At 37.7% G+C, this 25,511-nt stretch overlaps 1 protein-coding gene across 5 annotated transcripts in view; it reads left to right on the top strand.

The window, feature by feature from the left end:
* The window catches only part of CDKL5 (cyclin dependent kinase like 5), a 141,253-nt gene that overhangs the window by 98,404 nt on the left and 17,338 nt on the right, over positions 1-25,511 (top strand). For all 5 annotated transcript variants that reach the window (XM_005484328.4, XM_014265200.3, XM_074534652.1 and 2 more), the window contains 6 exons: positions 2,895-3,084; positions 6,608-6,688; positions 11,030-11,190; positions 13,453-14,476; positions 19,233-19,338; positions 21,325-21,448. In XM_005484328.4, the coding sequence (XP_005484385.2) occupies positions 2,895-3,084; positions 6,608-6,688; positions 11,030-11,190; positions 13,453-14,476; positions 19,233-19,338; positions 21,325-21,448 (1,686 nt within the window). The remainder of the gene's footprint in view (positions 1-2,894; positions 3,085-6,607; positions 6,689-11,029; positions 11,191-13,452; positions 14,477-19,232; positions 19,339-21,324; positions 21,449-25,511) is intronic.

The raw sequence follows: 25,511 nt of genomic DNA, 5'->3' as shown, positions 1-25,511 counted from the left end.
TTAATCAAATTTGTTGGCAATTATTTTCTTATGTGCATAATAGTATCTTAAAGTTGCTATTACAAAACTCTAAGCTCAAATTTTCACTTTTTGGAGAAAACAGTAAAGCTTCCAGTGAAGTGTGTATGTACATTTATAAGTATAAATAAAAGACTTGGAAAAATAGCATAAATTTTGACCTTTTTAGATACAAACAATTTTTTTCTGTCTCTAGTAGTAATGAGGATTTAGGAGGAAAGACATGAAAAGCTTGACAGACATAGTATTAGTCTGACCTGCATTTTCTGAAACTGTTTTGTTGGCAGAGGAAATTTAGCACGAATTATGTCTGTTTGTAGTTGACTAAATCTGTTTGATTAGCTTGTAGAGAAAGGGAGGGGATTTGTGTATTTAATGTTTCAGTTGTGCTGGTGTATGTTTTTAAAGCCAAGTTTTTCTGGCAAAGTGATGCCTGTTTCTTGGCAATCCTGTTCTATTTGCCAGGCATTCATCTTTCCCATTCCCCCTTTCCTTACATTTACCACATTTGTATAAGCATCTAATATTCAAAAGTCTTCACGGGTTTATTAACTACATTCAGTTTAACAAATACAGTTTTACTTTTTCAATTTTGAAAATGTGTCCCGGAGAGGTTTCTGTTTAGTGATAACATTCAAGACTTAAATTTCAGGAGACGAAAGAAATTGCCCCATAATTATTTGCAGAACATCTAAAATCTACTCATTTTGGAGAGCCTCAGGTAACTGCTGTTAGTGGAGTACTCTGTACCCTTTGATGACAAAATATTGCTAAAAGCCAGTAGATTTTAAAGCATTCTAAATTACTAGATGAAAACATGTTTTGGAGAATCTAATAAGTGCAGGCATAGACTGTAGTGCTTCTCAGGTATGGTCTGTCTGTGCTATAGGAGTTATTTTCATTTGTCCAGCCATGTCACTCTTGCATTTTTTTGTCTGCTGTGATCTGACCAGACTGATCCTGACAATCAGCAGAAAAGAAGTCTCGAGTTTGCCTTTTCAAATAACAATGCTGCAGTTTGTGCTGCCTTAAGAAATGGCTGTTTGCTGATTTGCTTATTTGACTACAGACTAAATAGTGAAAAGTTGTTAACTTTTAGTAGTCCAGCTTCCTTTGTTCTTGAGAGCAAGGAAAGGTAATGGTCCATGCCTCAAAGGAGTTTTAGCCCATTCCTCAGTTGCAACCCTAGCCTGTTCTACACTACCCCAGCCTGCAGCAACCTTTTCCCCATTTCCCATTTTAGTGGAGAAAACTGTTTAAAAGGAGTTGCAAACAAAGATGTATTTGGGTTTTTGTCATAATAAAAGGGGAAGATTTTTATCTGTACTCTCACTGTTTTGCCTTTTGCCTGTGTTGCCTTGTGCACTGAGAAGGAAAGCTGGGCCTTACTTTGAGTCATTCTGACCTGGTGGGTGGGTTGGACTAGCAGCACCCTAGCAGGATCAAGCACTGAGTCTCAGCAAATCCACAGGGAGCCACTGTGCAGGATTATGAACCCCAAACAAATAATGAGCCCCACTGAGCAGTACTGGTATTTGAGAATTGTGACATGATCTGCTTTGCCTCTGGTGGTTCTTTGTCACAGTCTCTTCCAGTGGGGCAAACTTTCAATTTTGGGATGGTTGTTGTGAGAGGAGTACAGAGTCTCATGGCACATTCTCTAAGGCAAGTGGTTCTTGAAGTTTTGGTGCCTTACTTCAGCCTTCTCAGCTGCCACAGAGTCCTGCAGCAGTTTCACTTGGGCTATTGTCCAGCTAGAAATGCTTTCTCACCTTCACCTTAAGGGTTTACTGTTCCTCTGGCCAAGTGTCCTCCTACAAGTGGAGTAAATAATCATGAGTAATCAATGGGGAAGAGTCAAACTAATTTTTTCTAATTTTTTTTTAGTTTGAGGATGTTTGTCTCTAAACATCATATCAGCAATGTAAGGAAGGAGCAAAGGACACAGATTTAGGATAGGATTTGTCACCTGCAACTCTTGGTGCTGTCTTATTCCAGAAGAAGGCAAGCCAGCTGTAACTTAAATCTCTTGAAACAGAGTTTGAGTTACTGGATTACAAGTTTCAAAAAGAAGAGACTCAGTGAAATATGTTTTCAGTTCAATCTTTGTTCCAGATTTTTAATTTATATGCCTTTTTTGACATGAAAAGCATTCCCCAGTCATTTTGTTGAAAATTTAAACATTTGAAAGACATTATTTGGTGTTTACAAATATGGGTGTTTACAAATTTTTTTTATTAATTCAGCAAGCAAGAATTTGGGTATATAAAAAAGAGCTCTCCCCAAACCCCAGCCTGTGGCTTTGCTCCCAAACAGGAATTACTTTATGATGCTTTCATTCCTTCCTCACTTGTTTTTTTTTTTATCAAATAGTTTTCAGGAGAACTCTGTTTTCTCCCTAATTAAAATTTTTGTGTATAAATGCTGAAATAAAGATTTCTTATAATTTCTGTTTTCCCAGTGGCCAGACCCAGGATGCCCATCCACCTACTAAGCACAATCAAACAAGAGATGTAGTGCAGGAACAGAGTGCAGGCATGAGCTCTAGAGAGAAGAGAAGTTAGTGGTAGTTTAACTGTGAGTGGAGAACGCTTTGTAGTCAAAAAGATTATTCTTGTATGTAAGATTTTTCAAAAAGAACAAGGTCCCTAGGGGCACTTGAGAATCCATCTCCTGCCTTTTCAAGCAGCGATAGATACATCAGGAAATCTAGGGTAGAAACACAGGGCTTGATTTTTGAGGTAGTTTCTTAAAAACAAAGTTTGTTTTTCTGTGTTGTGAGGGGGAGTGCCATGGGGAATATGGCCAATGGATTGAAGCAGCACAGTGAGAAGGCAGTGGCAGTGGGTGACAAACATTTTCTTTTGGCTTGGCAGAGCCCCGTATGGCAAGGCTGTGGATATGTGGTCTGTAGGCTGCATCCTGGGGGAGCTGAGTGACGGGCAGCCGCTGTTCCCTGGCGAGAGTGAGATTGACCAGCTCTTCACCATTCAGAAGGTGCTGGGCCCGCTGCCAGCCGAGCAGATGAAGCTCTTCTACAGCAACCCACGCTTCCACGGCTTGCGGGTAGGGGAAAGCTTTGTTCTTTTTTCTTGTTTTTCTTATTTACTTGTGCGAGGTGCTGCAAAGGTTCTTTACATTTACATTGTGCGTTATCTGCTGCCTACGTTTCTGGGTAAGTATAGGATGTAGAGATTATAAGGCATTCATAAGTCAAAGCAAAATTCTGATTACACCAGAAGTGAGTAATGTAAGTACATTTGTTTTCTTTTTAAAAGTTGTTTAAAGATTTTGTTTCATTTCTTGGATGTTTTTGGCAGGCAATTTACCTCTTATACCCAATCTAACATTGCCCAGCTAGGTTTGCACTGGAAAGTTTAGTGGCAAAGCTCTGTAATGTTGTCATTATAGTGCAAGAGTTCTATATTGTCATTACTTTGCAAGGGTTCCACATTGCTAGAATATCGTACCTCCTTGATGTTTCTTGTAGGCAGCTCCTCTAGGCACTGCCTCTTCCTTGTCCTGCCAAGGCAGCACAAGGAAGCACAGCAAGGAACCACAGCAGCCAACTGACTCCAGTTCTCCTCAGCCAACCTATCCACTCTTTCATAACACTCTTCTCATTGGCTACAGCTGTGGCCTGTTAACATCAGGCCTGCTCCTAATCTTTACTAATTAACCCAGCTGCAATTCTTTAGTGGGTAAGATTACTTTCTATACTACCTTTATTTACTTATATTCTATCCCCCTACACTGTAAGATCAGGATGTGGAAAATTCAGGACTGCTGTCTGTAAGCTAGTTTGTTGGGAAAAACTGAGCTGTAGATGCTGTCATGGCAGAAGAGTTTTCTGCCTTTTGACTTACATTCCTGGGGAGTTTATGTAAGTCTCTTGAGTAAAAAAGCTCTTCCTACTGACAGCATTGTTCTCTTCAAGGGTTTGCCAATTTAATACAATGACAGAGACTCAACTAGTGTGAAGTTCTACCCAAGCTAGGATATGCAATATGGCAAAATACCAAAATCAGTAAATAAGTAATAGCTCTGTTACTTTTAACAGTACCTGGTCAGTGATTGTACTCATGTTTCCTTGTAATTCAGTTTTGGTCGTCCTTTCTTTATTGATGAATGTTGCTTGGAAAGGTGAGTTTATGATCTTGGTAATATTCTGAAATCAGTAGTGTAAATCATATGAGGAGACATGTGAAGGTTTTAGGAGACCTGATCTGTGCTAAAGACTCAAGATTTGAGTTTTTACTCCAATAAAGAGAAAATGTGAGAATGTGAAAGGGAAGGAATGGGGACATAGTTCTCTTAAAGCATGTTCAAAGTTGCCACAAATTTGTTTTAGCTAACAGTGATAAGAGTTGGCTTAAGGTGTTAGGGTGTTTATTTTAGGTATAAGAATGACTAATTCTGAAGAGATTTTGTAGAAGTTTGTAGACCCTTCAAGAGTGGGGGGTTTAAAAAAAATTATTAGACAAGCATTTCTTCCAAGGTCCTGTTTGTATTTCATCCTGTTTAAAACAGTGGGTTGGATGGTGTTTTTGTACGAGAAATTTATAACCCCTTCTCAGGAAAACAATGTTTTAAAAATTGCAAGCAAAATAAATTACTGCCTCTTCAACATCATTTTACAGCATTTCTGATTGTGCAGTGTAATCTTTTTGGATAAATGCTGTGTGATGTCTTAAGATGAAATATCTTTGTTTTGTAGCTTTAAAATACAATAATTCAAGAAGACAGCACAGACTAATGTGATTAGCACAAGTTATGAGTCCCTGTTCTCATCCTGGATCAGTGGTTTAGTGCTTGGCCTCAGACCTGTTCCTGCCTTCTTAGTCCCATCTGTAAAGTCAGGATACTGCTGATGTGGACAGGGCCACATGGCTCCTCATAGAGAGCACTTTTTAGAATTGAAGTAAAGTCTGAATAATGGCTTAAATAAAAAAAAAACTACAAAAATTATTTGTTTGAAGTATTATATTCATTAGTTAATTTGTGGGAAAAAATATCCTATATAAATGTTGTATAAGACAGCCTTAAAACTACATTTTTTTCTGAATGTAGCTCAATTTTCTGAATGTAGTGCTTATAGTGAAAGATTTCCTGTTGCAGAGCAGATAGTAGGTATGCTGCTTATTACTTACATATTGGTAAGCCAATTATTACTTACAAGCTGGATTTGGTGCTGGATATTCTCAAGATAGAAACTGGCCCAGGATGTGAAATTTTTTGTCCATATGCTTAGACTTTGTGAATTTCTACATTACCCTAAGTCAATACTACCATATTTTAAAACAGGATTTTAAAAAATTCTCTTCAAACACTCCAGCATGGATCCAAATGGACATTTGCAAACTTGTCTTTTCTGTCTATTCATACCTTCCATACATATGTGTATAACACAGTTTTCCTTGCTCCTGAGGTTTAGGGAGTATTTAGTGATCTCTCTTCAATTCTTTTGAGGAGGAAAACATTCAGGGTATGTTGAAGACATAAGGAAGTAAAATAATATGGGATCAGAAGCTACCAATAGGCTCATGACTTTACAGAAAAGTGTGAGTGGCAAGGTGCTATAAATATTTGTTCCACCAATAAGTTACATGAAGAATGTGAACAATTACAGTGACAAGCCCCTGGTGGTTTGCATGGCTTTGGCACATTTTCCTGTTTCCCTGATCATTATAGATATAAAAGCTTCTTTATGATTGTCACTCCACAGGGAGACACAAACATTTTACAATTTGATTTATGTTAAAGTTGGAGGAAGCGTGGAAGCCTTGTTTTACCTAAGCCACTGTTGAGGATCAATATAGCAAACCTGGACTTGAAAAAATTCTCAATTATTAGTAAACCAATTCAAAATAAAGCAAAGTCAAAAGAAAAATATAGAGACTATTTAGGAATAAAAGCATTCAAACTAATGTTCTTCCATTTTTCTTCAAAGTTCACAAGATGTAATTTATGAAAAGTAACACTAGTACAACTAATGGATGCCCCCAGCAGTGTGCACTACTTCTCACGGTGTTGCTAGCAGCATGACCACAGCAGTAACCCTGAAACTCAAATCCTTGAGCTTTTGCCTTTTTTCACTAAAAATACTTGGGAATTGTTCGTTAATGTTTAGTATTATGTTAATGTTTTGTATTATTTAGTAATGTTTAGTTTAATGTTTAGTATTATTAATGAGTAGTAATGTATTTGCACTCTGAAATTATCTTTGAGCTATTTTTAACCTTTTTTTAAAATTAATGTGTTACTTATGTTAGTTCTGAATCTATTTTAAACCTCCTGTAAATCATAGTGCCACAAAAAACATTAGGTTGATTATTTCTCACTTGAGAATGATTTCTTGGCTGCCCTAATAATCAAGAATACTTTCTTTGGTTGACTAGATGCTTACCACACATCTAGAGTTATTTGTTTCACTATAATATTTTATAGTTTTCATAAACAACTAAATTTTTCAGTGCTTAGGATTCCCATTAATTACATGTCTTGATTAACTAGTTTCTATTTTTTAAATATTGTATTCATTCATTGCCTTCTTTTCATGATCAGTATATTTACAGTGTATTTTTTACAGTTTCCAGCAGTCAATCATCCACAGTCTTTAGAGAGAAGATACTTGGGAATTTTAAGTGGTGTATTGCTTGACCTTATGAAGGTAGGAAAATGTCTCTTTTTCTGTCTGTGATATGTAGGAATATATAAGTCACTTTTTACCTTTTTTCTTACATAATGCATCTTAGAAGGACTTTGGGACCTCCCTTTTTGAGATATTTTAATTCCATATCCAAATAACATAATAATGTTGTTTGTGGTAAGGCTTGGTATTTCCTAGGAATCAGGAAAATATCCCTTGCAAATGCCAGGAGAGTCTGTTCAATATTAACTGATTTGATAAGGAATATGTAGCCCAGACAAAGCATCACCACCATCCCTTGCAGGGTTGTGCATTCACACTGACATCCATGCACTGACTGCTGGAGTGTGATCATATTTAGATACATCCACAGAGTATTGGGCTACCCTGAGTTGTTTTCCATTTGTTGTTGGGTAAGCGTGAGGATGTGGACAGTTGTCAAAAACAAAGTTGACACACCGGAGTTCTGGATTTTTATCCAAACTCTTTAATCTGCTTGCTGTCACCTGTACATGGTGTATATGTTGGTTGAGTCTTCAGTCCTGTTTTGGAACAGTCAGCTAGTTACACATGGCCAAACCAGGTTATAGTCCTGAGAGTTCTTTTTATGTGGGATCAGGAGAAGCTGATTCCCCACAAAAACATTGGGCTTTGCATTTGTGCTGTGTTCCTGGTATGGAACACGTGTGGTTGTCCTTACTACTGTACTATAAAAATACTCCCATGGTAAGTTGCAGTACAACCCTCACATCATTTCATCCCCAGTGAGCTGAAGAAAGAAGTCATGGTATCCAAAATTAGGTTTATAATCATAGACCCACCAAAGAATTAAAGGCAATATGGGACACACATGAAGTGTGGATATGGCTAATCAACTCTGAATGAATTGTGTGATCCCAAACCCCTCTGCACCAGTTGTCTTGGAAAACAAAGATGCTTTGGGAAATACTTGGGTGTTTACTTGCTTTTAGTAGTATTGCTGTAGCCAGCAGAAATCCACCAAATTTGCTCTACTCTTCTTCAACATAGGCAGTTCAAATCCCTTTGATCTCCTTGCCTTATGAAGAGAGTCAGCATGGCTTTTATCTTGGTTTCAAGGAGTCTGCAATATGATACACTCCAGTGCATATAATTACTTGTTTTGTATTATACTTTCTCCTCTATTTTCTGATTCACAGAAACTTTTTTTCATAGTTAGTGTAGCTCAAGATCTGGTAGTATATATTGCAGAACAGAAATGTCAAGATCAGTCTTTAGACCATTGTAATATTTACTGGGGGAGAGTTTATTTTCATTTTATCCTAAGTTTTATGTAATATTTCAGTGTCTTCTAGGTTCTTTTGTTATGATTTAAAATTTGCAAAGTTGTGAAATGAAGCACTTGAGTTTTAGGGTAGCGCAGGTTTCCAAGTAATTTCATTCTTTTCATCTTTTCAGTTGATGTTTCTGCCTACAAGGTGAGAAAGGTCAGGAATTCTGTAGAGGGGATATTTTGTGTTTGGTCTGCATTTCTTCATTCAGGAATTGGAGCCTTGTTAAGCATGTGCAGACGCCTACACGAGAGAACAGAAGGGACTTGTGGTTAAGTTACATGTTGCAAATGCTGCACATACTTTGTTGTGTGCCTGTCTCTTCTGCAGACAAGGGACAGTCTGACACATGTCCACATTTGTTGTGCTCCTCATTATCTGCATTCCCAGAGACCTCAGGTCAGATTACTAGATTACTGAATAACCCACACTTCAACTCATGCCAGCTGAACTAGGGAGTTATTAACATATATCTATTTAGAGAGCATTTCTGGACTAGATTAATGATGAGACACCAATTTTCCCTTGTTGCTTTGTTGTTGCTCCAGTCCTCTGTTCTCCTTCACAAGCCATGCTGGTTTGCAAGCATTAGGGAGTTAGGAACTGGTTTTGCATGTTATGACTTGGGAATAAAAGACATTGAGACTCTCTTCTTTATATCATCTGCCATTCAATTGTCTCTGCCATTCAGCACCAGACATGCATTTCCTCTGAGCTGTTTGCTAAAGAGAATACTTGTAGAACCCTTTCTTTTTACCCTTGGTTTTCTTCACTTGCCTTAGCTGGACTTTAGAGTGGCCTAACCTTTGTGCTAATACACTGCTTTTATAGTCCATCTTTGTATCCTGTCCATCACTCTGGTTCTCACCCACTCCCTGTTTTGCATTTTTGTTTATTAGGAAATTCCCTGTTTAGCCATCCTGAACCTCTGAAAAATATTGTGGTCTTCTCTACAGTAAGATGCTTTGTTCCTGAACTCAGAATAAATTTTCCATAAAAATCAATGGCTATCCTGGACATCTTTCCTCTTCTGGTAGTTTTTCAGGAGATTATGCCTGGTAATTCCTTCTAGAAAATAGAATTTGCTTTCCTGAAGTCCTGGGTCTTATCTCTGGTGTTTACCTTCCCACCTCTTCTTTCAGTCCTATCTGTAATCATCTCATGGCTGCTACAGCTCAGTGTCTTCTCTGATCAGATTTCTCACCAGTACTTTACTGCTGTTGAGCAGCAGCTCCAGTAAACTGAAGGCCCCTCCTTGGCTAATTTGCCTCTCCAGCAGCTGCACTAGGAAGTTTCCACCAATTGTAGAAATCTCCTGGAGCATGTACACAGGCTGGGTGTCAGGGTAGCTGAAGTCTGCTCTGAGGGTGAGGATCTGTGACCAGGAGGCTTTTTTTTGTTGTTAAAGAGAGTTTTCCTCTTCATCACCTTCATGCTCTTCAATGCATTGCTGGTAACAAACTCCCATCATAATGTACCAAATGTTGCTTTCCCTTCTAATCCCAACCTAGAGATTGTCCATGGATAAATCATTTGTTCCATGCTGACATTGGATATGATCCAGGAAGCCAATTTTATGGAGTGTCATCCTTCTCCCTGTCCATCCCCTTCCATCTGAGACCAGTTGTACCCATCAGTGACCATGACTCAGCCATGAGCCCTGTCCCACCACTTCTCTGTGATTCCAGGCAGATTCCCAGCCTTGTTCCCTGATAACCTATGGACTTCCAGTTCTCCTTGCCCTTCATCCAGCCTGTGTAATGTAGGCATTTGAGAGAAGCCTCTGGACACCCTCTCTCCTGCGGGGGAATGTAGGAATCACATGTGGCCTCCTCCTCATGTTTGTTCAGCCTTTTGAGCCACTGTAGTGATGAGCACCAGAAAAAGAGGGGGAAAGAAGTTGGTAATCATTGAGTACAGTGTGTGAGGAGGAAAGGTGCTGCATACTGTATGACCAAACTGCGTAGGAGTTTGCTCACTTGCTTTGTTTCCTGAGCATTTGCCATTTTGAAGTACAGAGATCCTGTGAAGGGAAAGCCAGTTTGTGGTTGAGTGGCTGAGTATGGTGTTAATGCAGTGTGTGTGCAGTGTGTGTTTATGTTTATGCATGTGTATGCATAGACACACATTGATTTCTTCTCTCTTAAATACATGCAACCCTTAAGAAGGGGCTGGTTTTTTTACTTAATAGCCATTCAAACTTTTGACCTTGCTAACAGTCATGCATGTTTGAATATTCCAGTGTAAACTCTGTATTGCTCTTTTCCTGCAAGAAACCTTTCAAACTTCCCAAAAATACTCAAGCTCCTGTTTTCAAGTTTTGTGATTAAATATTTTCTACATGTCAGGAAGTGTCTTTATTTAGAATCACAACTGATCTAACAGAATTATAAGGCAAGTGTTATTCTGAATGTATTGTAAACAATTTAGAGAATTCTCTGAAAATATGGGTAGACTTGAACTCTATAAGCTAAAAACAGAACTCTTTTATTTGTGTATTTTTAAAAATACTAAATGTTAAAATAATGTTTGTTTTTGCATAAGAATGTTCCCATATAGCTGTTTTGTTTGTCTGTAAAGCCTGTTTCATTGCAGCTTTTTATTACTGGTAAACTTAATATTTTTCATTCCAAACAATGTTGTAAGGTTTATCCTGAAAAATATGTTTAAAATAAAAATATTTAAAACATATATAGATAGATATAAAACATATTTTTAAAGTTTTAGATATCTTTGTATTTTAAACATACTATCACATATGTGTGCATAAAATTATATACATATAACACATATGGTGTTATATAAATAAACACATATGTGTTTATTTTGTATCATATGTAGTTTAATGCATCATGAAGTTATTCTAGCAGTGACATCTAATCACAGAAACTCTGGAGATTAAAAAAACTGCCCAGTAATGTTCTTTATTTTGTTGTGGGTTTTTTTGTTTCGGTTTGGTTTGGGTTTGGTTTTTTGTTTTGGTTTCTGGGGGTTTTTTTGCTAATGTAAATACAGATACTAACATTTAAACTTTGGCATTTGTTTTTCAAAGAACTTACTGAAGTTAGATCCAGCAGATAGATATTTGACAGAACAATGTTTGAACCACCCTTCGTTTCAAACCCAAAGACTCTTGGATCGCTGTGGAAGTTCACCTTCACGGTCAGCTAAGAGAAAACCTTACCATGGAGACAGCAACACTTTATCTAACAGGTAAATGTAGTCTTGTCACTGTTACTACTGACATTTGCTCTGCCAGTGAGGGAGTTGTGGTGCTCACACACAGCATCACCTACAAGAAAGGTGGTTGTTTGACAGCTTAGGCACACTGAGATATGTGTGCTGTTCTGTGTTGCCTCACTGAGTAAAGGAAGCAGATGTAGTATTTACAGCTACACAAGCTGAAATTTTTGCTTACTTTCTGCATCAGGCTGCATGTGTCTTTAAAAAAAAAAAGACAGAGACAATATTGAAGCCATTTCTGTGTATGACAAAGAAAAATAATTGGCTGATCCACCTTAAAAAAATGTTAGCCTTTTTCTTGAACAATAGGAATTTTGTGGCTTGGAAGATGCCCAAGATTCCAAAGGAATGCTCTTTTCTTTGGAATGCTACCACTGCTGTATATGTACAAATCTGTCCAAGATTTTGATATTTAAAAGCTTAAAGTTCACACAGATTTGTAGCAGCTAAATGTCCTGAAAATTGTGCACATTGATCACATTCCAAATTGGAGATGAACAGAGTTTTTTTGCAGTTGCAGTTGTGGATTGTGTCTAGTCTATTTGACCTCAGACTCCTAGCAGGATATGTTTGCTCAGTGACTCCCTTGCTGGACCCACATAGCTTGAGAGAAGCCACTTAATTTTCATACCTCAATGAGCCAGGTTTACTGCAGGATGAAATACTTCAGTACAAAAAGCTTCTTGGTATTGCTCTGATAAATGCGTTCATAAAGGTCACTCTCTGAAGTATGCAAAATATTTTAATATTCTATATGCAGGCTTTTAATCTTGGCAATGTTTTTCTTTAGCTTATCCTGTGAGATTAAAAAAAATTGCTCCTCTATTTTAAGACTTGGGAAGACATTCACAATCTATACTTTTTCAAAGATAGACACCAAAAAGTTTTAGCTGCCTTTACAGATGCTTAGAGTAGAAGTTTTACCATTAGACGTATGGCAGCAGAAAGAAAGATCTACATCCACTGCAAGCTTGTCCAAAAGTCTTGCCTAATGAAAATACTAGCTTCCTCTATCTCTAAAGTTTTGAAAAATATACTTGCTGTTAACAGAAAAATATTTTAAACTGGCATTAAAATTGCCTAAGTTTTAGGAAGTGTAGTGAAATAGATTATGAGATCACTGGGAGTGGTTAATACAAAAATCCTAGGTATAAAAACAGCCAGCATTATCCAATTATAATTAACAAAAGGATCAACAAAGGTCCAGTGAGCTCTCATTTCAACCCTCGGTAATGTATCTGAGTTACATCATGGATTTGTTACAGAAATAAGTTAATTGCTCATAGCCTGCCTAGGTCCATCAAAGCAAACAAGCACAGCTCCAGCACTGTTCGGTCTGGGCTATTGCAGTGCCAGCCTAAATCCAGAAGCTGAACTGTTTTAATGCCAGAAAACCTGAGATAATAAATCCTGCTCAAAAAAAAAAATCAGTCTCGGGTATTGCAAAGCCAACTCATATCTCAGTCCTGTAGTCCCAAAACCAGAAGAGCTAGGAAGTAGAGGATAAGGACACAACCAAGTAGCTCTGCACCAAGTCAGTCTGGTTTCAGAGCCTTTCAGCTGCAGCTTTGGAATGAGTTAATGTACCAAAACTGGGATAGTGGGATAGTGCCAAGTTCCACAAAAGCTGTCTTCCTGTGGTAGACCTGGTTTTGGGTTTGGTGTTCCAGGGCTAGCTCAGGCTCACTCCATCTGAACAATAACCTCTTTTCCCCTCCTTTCCTCTCCCCTCCTCCTCCAAACCAGGAATGCACAAGATAGCCTGGAGCTTTGATTGTATCAGGGCTTTTTGACAGTGCTGACATACATGATTGTTCTACCTTCCTTTGATATGCCAGGTGTATTTAAGATTTTTTCGATTGATATGCAGCTAATTTTTATAATGTAATGCTTCACTTAGCAATGTACTCACATCATACACACATGCATAAATGTGCAAATATATATTGGAATTTCTATTATTAGATTTGATATCTTCAGGGGTTTTGTCAGCAAAATCATTAACCAGAGCAGAGTTTGCCATCAGATTATAACCAGAAACAACTATGTATGAGCACTTGCAAATCTGTTATTTTAGTGAAACTTCTGGTGCCTTAGTTGGCAGTATTTGATCTTACTGCAGTTAAATTTTTGGTTTTAAATGGCAACTGAAATGGGTGTACTTTTTTGAAGTTATTAATACATGAATAAGTAATCTGATATATTAATGCTTCTTTATGCATTTTAATATAGAAATCAAGCCAGCAAAAGTTCTGCTTTGCAGTCACACCACAGATCAAACAGCAAGGATATGCCACTAGGGGCTGGCGGGCCAAGAGAAGAGGGGCTTCCAGCAAATGAAAGCTTTTTAAATGGAAACCTTCCTGGACCTGCCCCTAGCCCAATGCACGCAAAAAAACCAAGCAACACACCTGGATCTGGCAACAAGGATATAGCCAATAATAACATGCCACATCTGCTCAGCCCAAAGGAACCAAAGGGAAAAACAGAGTTTGATTTTAATGTGGACACCAAAAGTTCTGATGGTTCAGGCACCAAGTACCTGAAGTCTAACACCAGATCTCAGCAGAACCGGCACTCCTTTATGGAAACCTCTCAGAGCAAAACGGGGACGCTGCAGCCTGGCGACAAGCACAGTCGCCACAGCTACATCGACACCATCCCACAGTCCTCTAAGAGCCCCTCCTATCGGACAAAGTCCAAGAGCCATGGAGTTCTGACAGACTCTAAATCCGTGGGCAACCTTTCTGAGGCCAGGGCCCAAGCTGCAGAACCAAACACCAGTAGGTATTTTCCATCCAGCTGTATGGACCTGAACTCTCCTACGAGCCCAAGCGCTCCCCGGCACAGCGATAACAGAACTATGCTCAGTCCGTCGGCCAGGAACAACCGCAGCGAGGGCACCCTGGACACTCGAAGGCCACCAACCAGACACTCCAAAACAATGGAGGAGTTAAAACTGCCAGATCACATGGATGGAAGCCATTCCCACTCTCTGTCTGCTCCACATGAATCTTTTTCCTATGGTCTAGGTTATACCAGTCCTTTTTCTTCCCAGCAGCGCCCTCATAGACACTCTATGTATGTGAGCCGGGACAGAGTGAGGTCAAAGGGCTCAGAGGGTGGCTTAAGCGTAGGGCAAGGGATGGCAGCCAGAGCAAACAGCCTGCAACTGTTATCTCCACAGGTGCAGCATAAGTCACTCACCAGGTCTGTTGGCTCATCACGAGAAGACTGTACAGAAGATTCTAATAGGGTTAGTCCAAAATATTGCCTCTTGTTTGAGGGTTTACCTTTCTCTTTTTAACTCATGTGGGGCAGTGGCCTGCTTTCTGTCTTCTGTTTGTTTCTTTGGAGTTATTAATTTATTTGTCCTGTACAATATGGGGATTTTGTTGGGGGCTTTTTTTCAGAAGGGCCGAATATTTCAAGGTACTTTGAAAAAATGGGCTATGAATACCATTATCTTAAAGTACTGAAATGTGAGAATGGAAAAGTCATCTCCAAAGTTAAAATTTCATTAGTTGTTTTTAGTCCTTGGTTACATGGTCTGATGTCATTTTTACTGTATCATTTTGTTAATTATCTTTCTCATTTGTGGTTTTATTTAGCTTTTCTATATGTATTTCTGTTACAAATGCTAATGTTAATTTTTGAAGCCAGTGTTTCATTCAGGTATAGCAGGACATTATTGCTGAAATACCCTAATTTACTAGAGAAATATCAAAGCTTGCAATATTTATTTAGATTGGTATGATAAATAACAGGTGCAATCTAGAGATTTCATGTTGTAGTGGCTACTGGTAAATTGACTCCTCACAGTGGTTACTGTCAGTGGATTCCTGGTTGTGTTTTCCTGTGAGCATTAATTACAGAGTAGAGGACAGGCTGGTTCTGGTGTTGATTTACATTTGTTACACAACTCTTCTGAATTATCTCATGTTTTACACATCAGATATGTAAAGAGGACTGTATTTGTTCTCAAAGCTTTCAATTTCTCTATTAACAAGATGGTGCAGAGACAAATAGAAAAATGAGTGTTTGTTTCTCTATGCCTACACCTGTCATAAACTGACTTCTAAGGAGAGAGCATCTAGTTCAGATTTGTTGACAAACTGAAGAAAGTCCAAGACCTGCAAATAATATTTAAGGTCCAAAGATGATGGTTTACTAAGAGAAGCTAAAATACTCTGCCCACTTAGTAGTTTGTCTAAGAAATATGTGAAGCTGACCTAATAGGGGTCTACAAGTACCATAAAAAGAAGAGTTTCAGGTAGTGGTTGTCTCCTCATCCAGCAGAGAAAAAACGACATAATATGTTTTTTCATCCATTGTACATCTCCTCCATTTAAGTCTATGAGTATTCAAACATGAGAAAAATCAAAATAGAAGTGCAATAGAATAATAATTTTTAAAAAGCTACCTAGAAGGGATTACAGCAGCTCCATTTCAAAGACAGTTTTTTCCTATGTACTTATTTTTATCTCTCTCATTTCAGTCAAATTAAATGTTACTTATTTTTCAGGACATTATTTGGAAGGGCAGTAATATCAGTGTTTCAGTTTTTGATAATAAAAGGTCACACTGTCTTGTATTCTTCAGTTCATTTTCTGCATTATGCAGCAGATAGTAATTTGAAGTAATTTTAATTTTATTTTGTACTATTTAGAGACCAGTTGTTTTTATTGGATCATTCTTTGTTATTTAAAATGAGTTGACAGATTTTTATTTTAATTAGGAAAATCGATGTGTATTGTAATGCTTATGTTTTTGTTCGTTTTCATTTGCTTTGGAAAGTCTGTTCATTCAAGATAAAGAACTTTATCTCTTATGGTCAGTATTTTTAAAACTTCAGCCTTCACTTAGTGCTCTTAAATCTGTATTTCAACCATTAGAAGTGTGAAAGGAAAATTACTGTTCTGAAATGGATGCTAAGGCTGTGAATTCACAAAGCTGTTTTTTATTTGTTTGTACTCCTCTCAGTAACAAATCAAATTGTCAAACTTCTTGTGCCTCATGAAGACATTTTCATAAAGAAGTCATTCTTTGGCTCCTTCCTATCCTCATTTTCCCCCCCTTTCTACATTATGCATTAAGAGTCAGAAAATTTCGCTCCCTTCAGGATTAGTGAACTAAAAAACTCATTAATAGTATGTGTTCTCATAGATTCTTTACTGGTTTCATACATATTTTTTCTGATCAGTTCTCCTAGGCTTTTTTCCTCTGCTCATCTTTGGTGAAGTTTCCTCACTTCCATGTTTCTAGTTTCTCATTGATTTTCTTCTTTGTGGTGGTTTGACTAGGAAGGAGTAGGAATTTTGAGAAGCTGTAGTCAAACTAATGAAGGTTTTGAGTTTGAGACTGGCACCCGGTGTAGCTAGTAGAGTTTGGACACACTTCTGAGAATACACAGGGGTTAAAAGCAGAGCACTGGCTTTAGCACTGTCTCTTGAGACGTCGCTTCGAAGAGGTCAGATCTCTTCTCCCGTCTAGTCTCTACTGCTGGGCGGGGGGAGGGCCAGCCATGCGGTAGGCCCGGGGCCTGGACAGAGATGGGAGGTGAGGGGCCTTCAAGGATGGAAGGGTGGAGGAGCCCTAAGAGACATCGAGATATCGGGCAGCCAGCCCCCCCCCTTCTCCCAGGAGGGAGAGAGAGAGGGAGAGTCGGCGGTGATAGCAGCCGGCCCAGGAAGAGAAAGAGGGGGGGGAAAAGAGTGCAGCCCGGCCGGCCGCAGCAGCAGCACGTGTGGGAGTATCATCTCGTCTCAGGACAGACAAAGACTGAAAACTTTTAACTCTTTCTTTCATGATTGAGGCCTTGCAAAAATGCTAATCTTCCTCGAAGCTGAATAAGAAGGGAGATAAGAGATGAGATGAGACAAGGACTTGGCTTGAAGAACGTAGAGATGATTAGATAGGGAGAGATGATTTAGAGTAGCTTTTTAGCTGGACTTTTCTTGTGACTATAGACTCAGTTGTTCTTGTGACACAGACTGCATTTAGGGGGAGGCAGTGGCTCAAAACCAGGAGAGTTCATTCGTGAGGACCTCTCGGCCCCAGGGGGTTGGAAAAATATGGGGGGGACAGATGTCTCAAAGCAGAGACTGTGCCTTTTTAGAGTGAGACAAGGCATCCTTAAAAGACAACTCTAAAAGCAGCTCTGGCCATGTCTCAGTGGTGAGAGCACTGAGCATGGAAAGAAGATGTCACAAGCGGCAAAAGGACTTTTTTTTCCGGGCGGTGCTGAAGTGACAAAGAAGCACACGAAGTTTCAGTGTGTTTCCAGGAGAAGCCTATAGAACAAGAAAGACTCCTTTCCTCTTCATGAACTGCAGTTTGAGTATACTAAAGTGTCGTGCCGGGCTGGGCAGTTGGTGTTTTGAGAAAATGTATCGGATTGGGAAAGTCAGGGAGTGGGGAGGAGGAAAGTTTTTTTTGTAAGGTTTTCAATTTCTTTTTTTCTTTTCCTTATAGTCTTTCCCTATTTTCCTGTAGTTTAAGTAATAAAGTGTTCTTTATGTTTAAGTTAGAGCCTGTTTTGCTTATTCCTGGTCACATCTCACAGCAGACACCAGAGTGAAGAATTTTCATGGAGAGCACTGGCTCTGTGCCAGGCTCAAACCATGACATTCTTATAGCTGTACCAAGTCTTTTTAAAGAAAACCATTCTTTTTTTTGCCAAGTTTTACATGTTACTTAAGAAAAAAAAATCAAGAAAAATCTCTCATCCAGTCTTAGTTTTAGGACTTTTCAAGTCTCAGCACAACAGTTTTGTTTTAAGTGGGTTTTTTTAACATGTAAATTAAATGACACAAAAAGCATTAAGCAGAAAAAATCAAATACAAGTTGCTATTACTGTCTCATGTTTGAAATTTAACTGCTGATAAAAAAGAGGTATCTAATACAAGTAGTAATTTAATCAAATGCTTCAGCCTCTGGTAAATTTTGAAGAATCCAGCTGGGATTTGAAGCATTGTTTTAGCTGCAGTTCTGGACTCAGTTTCAAGGTTTGTTTTCTCTGAGAGAGTGAGACCAGAACTTCATCCACAAAAAGCAAAGTGAATTTTGCAAATCACTTGTGCAGTGAATGGAAGTCCTGGTTTTTAGTTTTGGTTAGTTCTTTTTGTGGCTTTGGTTTTTAATCTTTGTCCTTCTTGGATATTCTAGATTTCAGTTAGTACAGGGGTTTCAGAAGTTTCCGAAGGGGGGGTTTTGGAGAGAGCATTACATTTCATGTGGTCATTCCATGCTGAGGGAAAAGTTGTAGTTTCTGATTCGTTTAAGAGTGGGGTTAAGTCATATTTGGTGGCTAATTATGTGCATAAGGACGTTTCTACTGGCTCACATAAACTTTTACTTGAAGTACTTCCAGTACTGTTTTCAGGAAAGTAGAATAAATTAGAGGTAATGAAATGCTTTTAGCTGTCCTGTCTGACTGAAGACCTTTGCCTATAGATTTCTTAGTTCAGAGACTTTCTATTATTTTGCATACAGTAGATTTTGTAATTGTTGGTACCTCTAGGTAATGATATTAAAAGATAAGAGATGATAAGCAATGATAGTGCTTTGGTGTTGCAATTACCTCAATAAGATACATTCCTATCTGCTTTTTAGTGTTTGCCAGTAGCAGAGTGACCAGATTCCATCAGAAATTAATTTAACAAGCCTCCAGTAAAAGATTCCTCCAGATATGTTTGTTTACAACATCTTACAGTTGTGTTTCATTCAGGTTGAAATTCTGAGGGCCTGAATCAGATTCACGTCTTTAAAATTACAACTTAGAGGTGAAATATTGTTAATGCCATTTTTGTCATTTTGGAAAGAAGCAAGCAAGCAGCAAAACCAAGTAATTATTGATTACATAGTCTGTGATTTGATATTTGCAGTTATTATTAATATGAAAGGAAATTTGTGTGGTGAATTTGGAGTTTTCTTGCTTATGTATATTGGTTTAAAACTGAAAATCAGTTTACAGTCTTTCATTTTAAATAGATTATTGTTCTTTTGCATAGGGTGGAGCATATCATGATCCACACACAGAAGATGGAGCATCTACTAAGGAGAATAGAATTCTGTATAATGACCCTGTTCCGAGAAGAGTTGGCAGCTTTTACAGAGGTAATTTCATGGTGGATCTTTCAAATTTAATCCAGAATTTTAGCATGGAATATAAATTAAGTACTAGAAATTAATGCAGAGAATTAGTATTAATAACTACAAAGGTTTATTGGGACAATAATTGTTACTCAGCTTTCAGAGGATGAGTTTGCAGGAACTGCACTGGTACCCTATTGTTTATTTGTAAATGATAGCTCACTTTAATTGGAAAGTACATCCACTGCAGTACTTTGTAAAGCAGAATATAATTTATCAGGGCAAAATGAACAAAATTAATATTACCAAAGTAGGCAGTTAATTAATGTTTTAAACTTTTATTTTCAATTCTCATAAAGACTCTATTTATACCTGTGCATTTGTAGCATGTAGACATACTTAGTGATCTGTTTCAGATACTGTGTTACATGGAAATGTAGGTCTAGCTTTTATGGCTTGAAACTTGTGGCATTTCTTTTGTTAAAACTTATTAAAGATCGGGATTTCCTACAAGCCAAGAGCACACTTAGATAATTCCAGTTCAGAATAAATAATAAAACAGATCTGTGTGTGGGCACACAAGTAGATATTGTTCTGTTATGGCACACAAAAGATGGTGGTTTCTGAGCAGCTGTCTCGTGGCTAAACCTGGGTAATTGTTTTGAAAAAGATGATAAGAGGCTGATTACTGCAAGTGTTAGGAGGCTTCTGGGGCTCCCCTGAACCTTAAGAAGTCCCAATCAGCTGAAATTCGCTTATGAGTCACTTAATAACCTTAAGCAGAGTCACAAATCTCCCTCTGATCCTCTTCAAGTTGATCACTTGGCTGATGACCTGATTTGGGCACGTTAAAATCTGAGAATCCTTGCAAGGGTCCCACTGCAATATTAAAACCTGTGAGCAGAATTAAAGCTTGTACTGTTTTGAGTGATGCTTTTGAGTGTTTGTGTTGCAAATACAGCAGAGGATGCTTAAGAATTCTCAGTCCTGAATTGCTTTCATTAATTCATAAAAAGCTCCTAAAATTGTACATGGATTATCCTTCTTTTTTATATATAGTAAAACTAAAGTTCCAAAGAAGAATGACTTTCATAAATCATGTGCTAAAGAAACTGCAGAGCTGGGGTTTATTCAATTCCTTGTTATAAAAAAGAGGGGTTTTCCTCTTCAACTTTATCAAACAAATATATTTTAGACTTAATTATTGCTTTGGGAAGATGATATTATATTTAAAATAATACTTTGATAATAGTATATGCAAAACTGGTGATAATAATATAAGCAAGTTACTCTGAAAAGGGTAAATCCTTATTTATATAAATATAACCTTTGTATTAGAGCAGTATTTATTAGCATATACTTTTGTACTACAGCTTGAACAAAACCTTACAGATGCTGTTTTTGATATATTGTGTGGTGCTGCACTGATGTTCCAACTAGTGTCTGGTCAATTTTTAGTCCACTGCAGGTATTTCTAGTGATATTCATAATTCTGATAAATTTATGTTCTGTATATAGTTGTGTATTTTCAAAAGCACAGTATGTCTGTTTGAAAAATACATAATATCTAATTTTGATGTTTTAATTTTTAGTGCATTATCTCTTAGTTACATCAAAAATCAAAATTTTTTTTTCCAAGATGGGTGCTACTTTTTTTAAGGTCTAAAGTGAAGACTGAGTGTAAACTGTAGTGTTTCATGTCTTTAGTAACAGTATTCCAACCTCTTATTCTCTTTACTGTTTTTAAATATCAATCCCACTGAGAGCTCCCTACTAATAGAAGTGTTCTCAAATCTAATAAGACTTCACCCAAGTTCTGATGACGGTCTCATTTTACAACCAATATTACCCTGCAAGGATCACAAAAATCAGCTTTCTTTTCAGTCATGCACAAAACACAACCGTGTCTTTGCTCTCCTGTCACTGTAAGAGGCAGAGAGGGAGCAGAGAGGTGGGAGCTGGGATTTTTGGCAGAGCTCAGTGTACATTGTTTGCTGTTCCCCTGTTCAGTTCCATCTCCACGGCCAGACAGCACCTACATAGAGAACAATGTGTCCAACAGAGCCTCGGTGTTACCAGCAGACAGCAGCACGGTGACAAACCACCCCAAGAGACAAACCACCTTTGACACCTGGTGAGTTGGAATGTGCACACCTGTGTAGAGAATGGCAGGAAAAAATGTGCTTTTAACAGGAGGGACAAAAACCTCACGCTTCTCTCAAGATTTGCAACTGTCCGTGTGCTTAGTTGCTTCCTCCAGCTATAGCAGCAGAGCATGGCATGTTTTCTGTCCCCTGTTGAGCAGCAAGGAATCCTGCATTGCACCCATAACATGAATGCATTACAGTTGATATACTTTTGTCCAGTCCTTCACAATTTTTTTCCCTGCTGTTAGTCTTTAGGTAAAGATAGTACAAAGTGCTTGTGTGTGTAGTATATGTAGAAATTTGTGGATTCCAGAAGCATGAATTGTTAGACAGGTGGAAAAAATATCAAAATGCATGTTTCCATATATAAAGTACTATATTAATGAAGAATATTTTCACCCTACAATGGGTACCACTGCTCTCTTTGTTTATACACAGAAGGAAATGAATACATTCTATGGGAAAATGGATTAAGCGACATCTTAATGGTGTATATTGATTTTAAAAGATTAAAAGCATCACATGGCTCCATTATATAACATAGAGCACATTAATGATGCTAATAAAATAACAGCATATACATAACTTTGCAGGACTCAAAGGGAAATAGTTTTGTTTCTCTTAGAGCTGTTTGGCTCTAAAATATTTCTAATCTTATACTTTTTTAAATCACAATAAAGAATATTGAATAAAAATAAGCAGATGGAGCTCACAGGATTGGGTGAGAGGAATGGGCTGCATATATTTGCATGGTTCAGTTATGCTCTATACCACTCTCTGAAACACTCCTCTCTGAAAGGGCCATAAAGTCATGCTATCTAAACTGTTTCAGTGGTTTGTTGACTTACTGTGTTTTCACATAAATAACCAGAGAATTATGTGCTTAAAGAGAAAGGGGGGTGGTGGGTGGTGGACACTTGGTATTTCAGCTTGTGTTCAGGTGTTATACCTATGTCAGTAATAGAAGATGTTTACTCCAGAATCCTTCTCACCTGCTCTGATTCACTAGAGTCTGCTTCCTGTCCTTCAGTAGCTCCACCTACATCCATTTTCTGGAATTAGCTGAGGAAAGCGGTCATTTATGTAAAACGGTGGTACTTATGTTGTGGCTTGTGTGGCTAAAGAAGGTATTTATTCCTGCTCTTGAACCCTTTGACCATTTTACATTTTCCTTCATATCTGGATCTTTCTATCTTGCATATAACATAAGACAACTGGAATCTTGTTTTGCTTTATATATCATTCATCAATATAATGTCTTGACTGCTAAAAAACATATAATGTTACTTTAACTCTGAACTGAAAAAAATCGTGTGTGTTATTAGAGCTGGTTGGGAATATTTTTTATGAAGTACTTTTTTGTTATAATGTCAAATTACCAAAACCAAAACTTTTCGAAGGAAGTGCTGATAACCACTAACCTTTTATTGTGAAGATTCTTCACCTCCAGGATGGAATTGCCAGTCACCAGAGATACTCTCAAAATAACAAATATTTTGGAGGCAGCGTTATTTTTTAGAATGTGAGGAACTTGAGTGCAGGGTCTTTGTTATTTAAACCAGAGGCTTGAACCAAGATCTTAGATCTAACAAGTGAATGCCCTAAACCAGAAGTTAGAGGTTATTCTGGAGGACATTGTCTGAAGCTGTTTCATCTTATTAAAACAGTGAAAGGACCACAGAGGTGCTGAATATGGCCTTGTGAAAAAGGCCCTTCTTTAACTTTGAAACAGCTAGATTTAAGTCCTTGTTCCAAAGTACTCAAATATTTTCACAAAGGGGAACAGCTCCTTTGAGAGAAGAACCCACAGAAGAATAAGCATTTCTTCATATGAAATGGAAGAAATAGCAGTAGCTACAACACCAAGTTCCTGCTATTTTGGCATATGCTTACCTTTATCTTTTCCTACTCCCTATTTTCCTGAAATGTTTCCTGCCCAGCTCTACCTGCTAACTCTGTTCAAGTTGTCCTGGCAATGGTCTAATGTTGCAAAATTGTTCTGTGCCATAAATGCAGCTTAACCCAATTCCTGACTAGTGAAGAGTCTGTGTTCCTCTACCTAATTTTCTGTATAGAAGTTGTGTAAATGCTTATGAAAATGTTGAAAGCTCTAATGGAATGTGATTCTGCTTACATCAATTTTATGATGAAGTAAATATTTGATGTTTGAATAACATACCTAACTGGTACATGACAATTCATCTCGAATTATGAGTGACATGTATTCCACCTGGACTTGCCACTACTGTAAAATATTGCTTCTCATACTATTGCTCTGTGTTGCCTTTCTTCTGTCAAAGATTCTGTGAATGTTTGCTAGACTGAATTGTCACAGATGTTCCCCTGTCTTTGTGTGCATTTTTTTGCTCTGTCCCCACTGTCCTGCCTTTTAAAATAAAGATATTATAAACTTGACTTTTGTCATTAGATTTTACTCTTAAATTACTAGATCATTTCTGAACTTCAGGCAACTTGATTTGAAAAAAGGCAATTTTTTTATCCTTTTAGAAATTCTTTTCTTTGCTAGAGTTTAATTTCCTGTAAACAACCTTGAACTTGCTCAATTTTTTTATTGATACAAGAATAAATGTTTTATTCTTTTCTACTCATACAAGCTTTGTCCTGAGCTAGGCAAATTCAGTAGCTGTAGGCAAGATATTTAATTGTATTCTGCCAGTGGTCCAGAATATTGGCCTGAATTGTCTTTACCACTGTCATAGTTCTAAATATCTCTTTAGAATTAATTCCAACATGCAGTAGTGTATCTCACATCATATTGGAAGTGTTTGCATTGGCTGCTTACAAGATATTTGGGGGCTTCTGGAAAGCATTTTTTATTAGACCTTTTGTGTCCACACAAATGTAGTCATGCTATAGTTATGCAAGTAGCTTGTTATATCTTCTCTAGCACAAGTCATACATTTCTGCAAAAATAATAAAAAGGAGGAACTCTATGAATAATAGTACTATTTTTATATATATATATTATATATATAAGCACACACAAAATCTGTCATTCAAGAAAAGAAAAAAGAGTCATTCTTACAAGAGTAAAAGGCTTAAAACTTTATCCACTATTTGAGGTTCCAGAATAAGGTTTTTTGTAAACAAGACATGACTGACTTTTGTATTCCTGTGTCAGTGTAACATTATAGTCATACCTCCTATTCCTGAAAGTAAAAGGTTACCAGCATCTGAGCAAATTAGTTTAGAGCATGTTCAGCTGTGTGTGCGGCATGACTGTTGCTGCATTATAAATAGTTTCCAGTTCTTTAATAGAATTCGTTAAAAAAAATCAGGAAATTGCAAATTCTGAATGTTATTCTGTATATGAGATAATAGATCTGGGGTTTATTCTAATTAATAAATCCTCCTTTTCCACATGATAAAATAAAAAAAAAATTGCAGCTCCAAACAGAGTTCAGATTTGATCTTTTGATTTTAAGCTTTCAATGCCAGACTTTTAGACCATGACCTTTTACTGCGGGCTTCAGCTTGTGGGATTGAGATTCTTACCTTGAACTATCTATTTGAATTGTTTCATTCATTTCTGACATTTTCTTGCCTTTGCTGAATGGTAACTGTGTGACTGCCCCTTAAGGGTCCTACTTTGACTAAAACTGAAAGCTAACTTGGAGGGTTAGTGTTTGTCATTTATCTTCATAGAAAAGTTCTGCTATTTCAGTAACTCCTTCATTAGACAAAAACCTCACTCATTAATTGTGTTGGATCCATAAAGGGAGTAGTCCATGAGGGTTTCCAAGGCAGGCTGCCTGCTGAGATCAGGGTTGCTGAAGAATATCTAAAACAAGCATGAGGAATTGCCTCCCAAAAAGAGCAGTCTGCAATACAAATCTCTCTGTGGCATCATGAATGCAACATGCTTCCTATTTTTTCTTTTTAGTTAATGTGAAAGCACCTCAGCTTGCTTGCCACATGCATGTTTGCTGCTACACCTCATTGCACCTGCATGAAGCTGGATACCTTTCCTAGCAGGGGTAATAAATAACAGTGATAATCACAGAATTTCTGTTTGTACTTATGCCTTTT

The sequence above is a fragment of the Zonotrichia albicollis genome, chromosome 2 (assembly GCF_047830755.1).
Source record: "Zonotrichia albicollis isolate bZonAlb1 chromosome 2, bZonAlb1.hap1, whole genome shotgun sequence".
Taxonomy (NCBI): Eukaryota; Metazoa; Chordata; class Aves; order Passeriformes; family Passerellidae; genus Zonotrichia; species Zonotrichia albicollis.
This window is presented reverse-complemented; position numbering and strand designations above follow the sequence as displayed.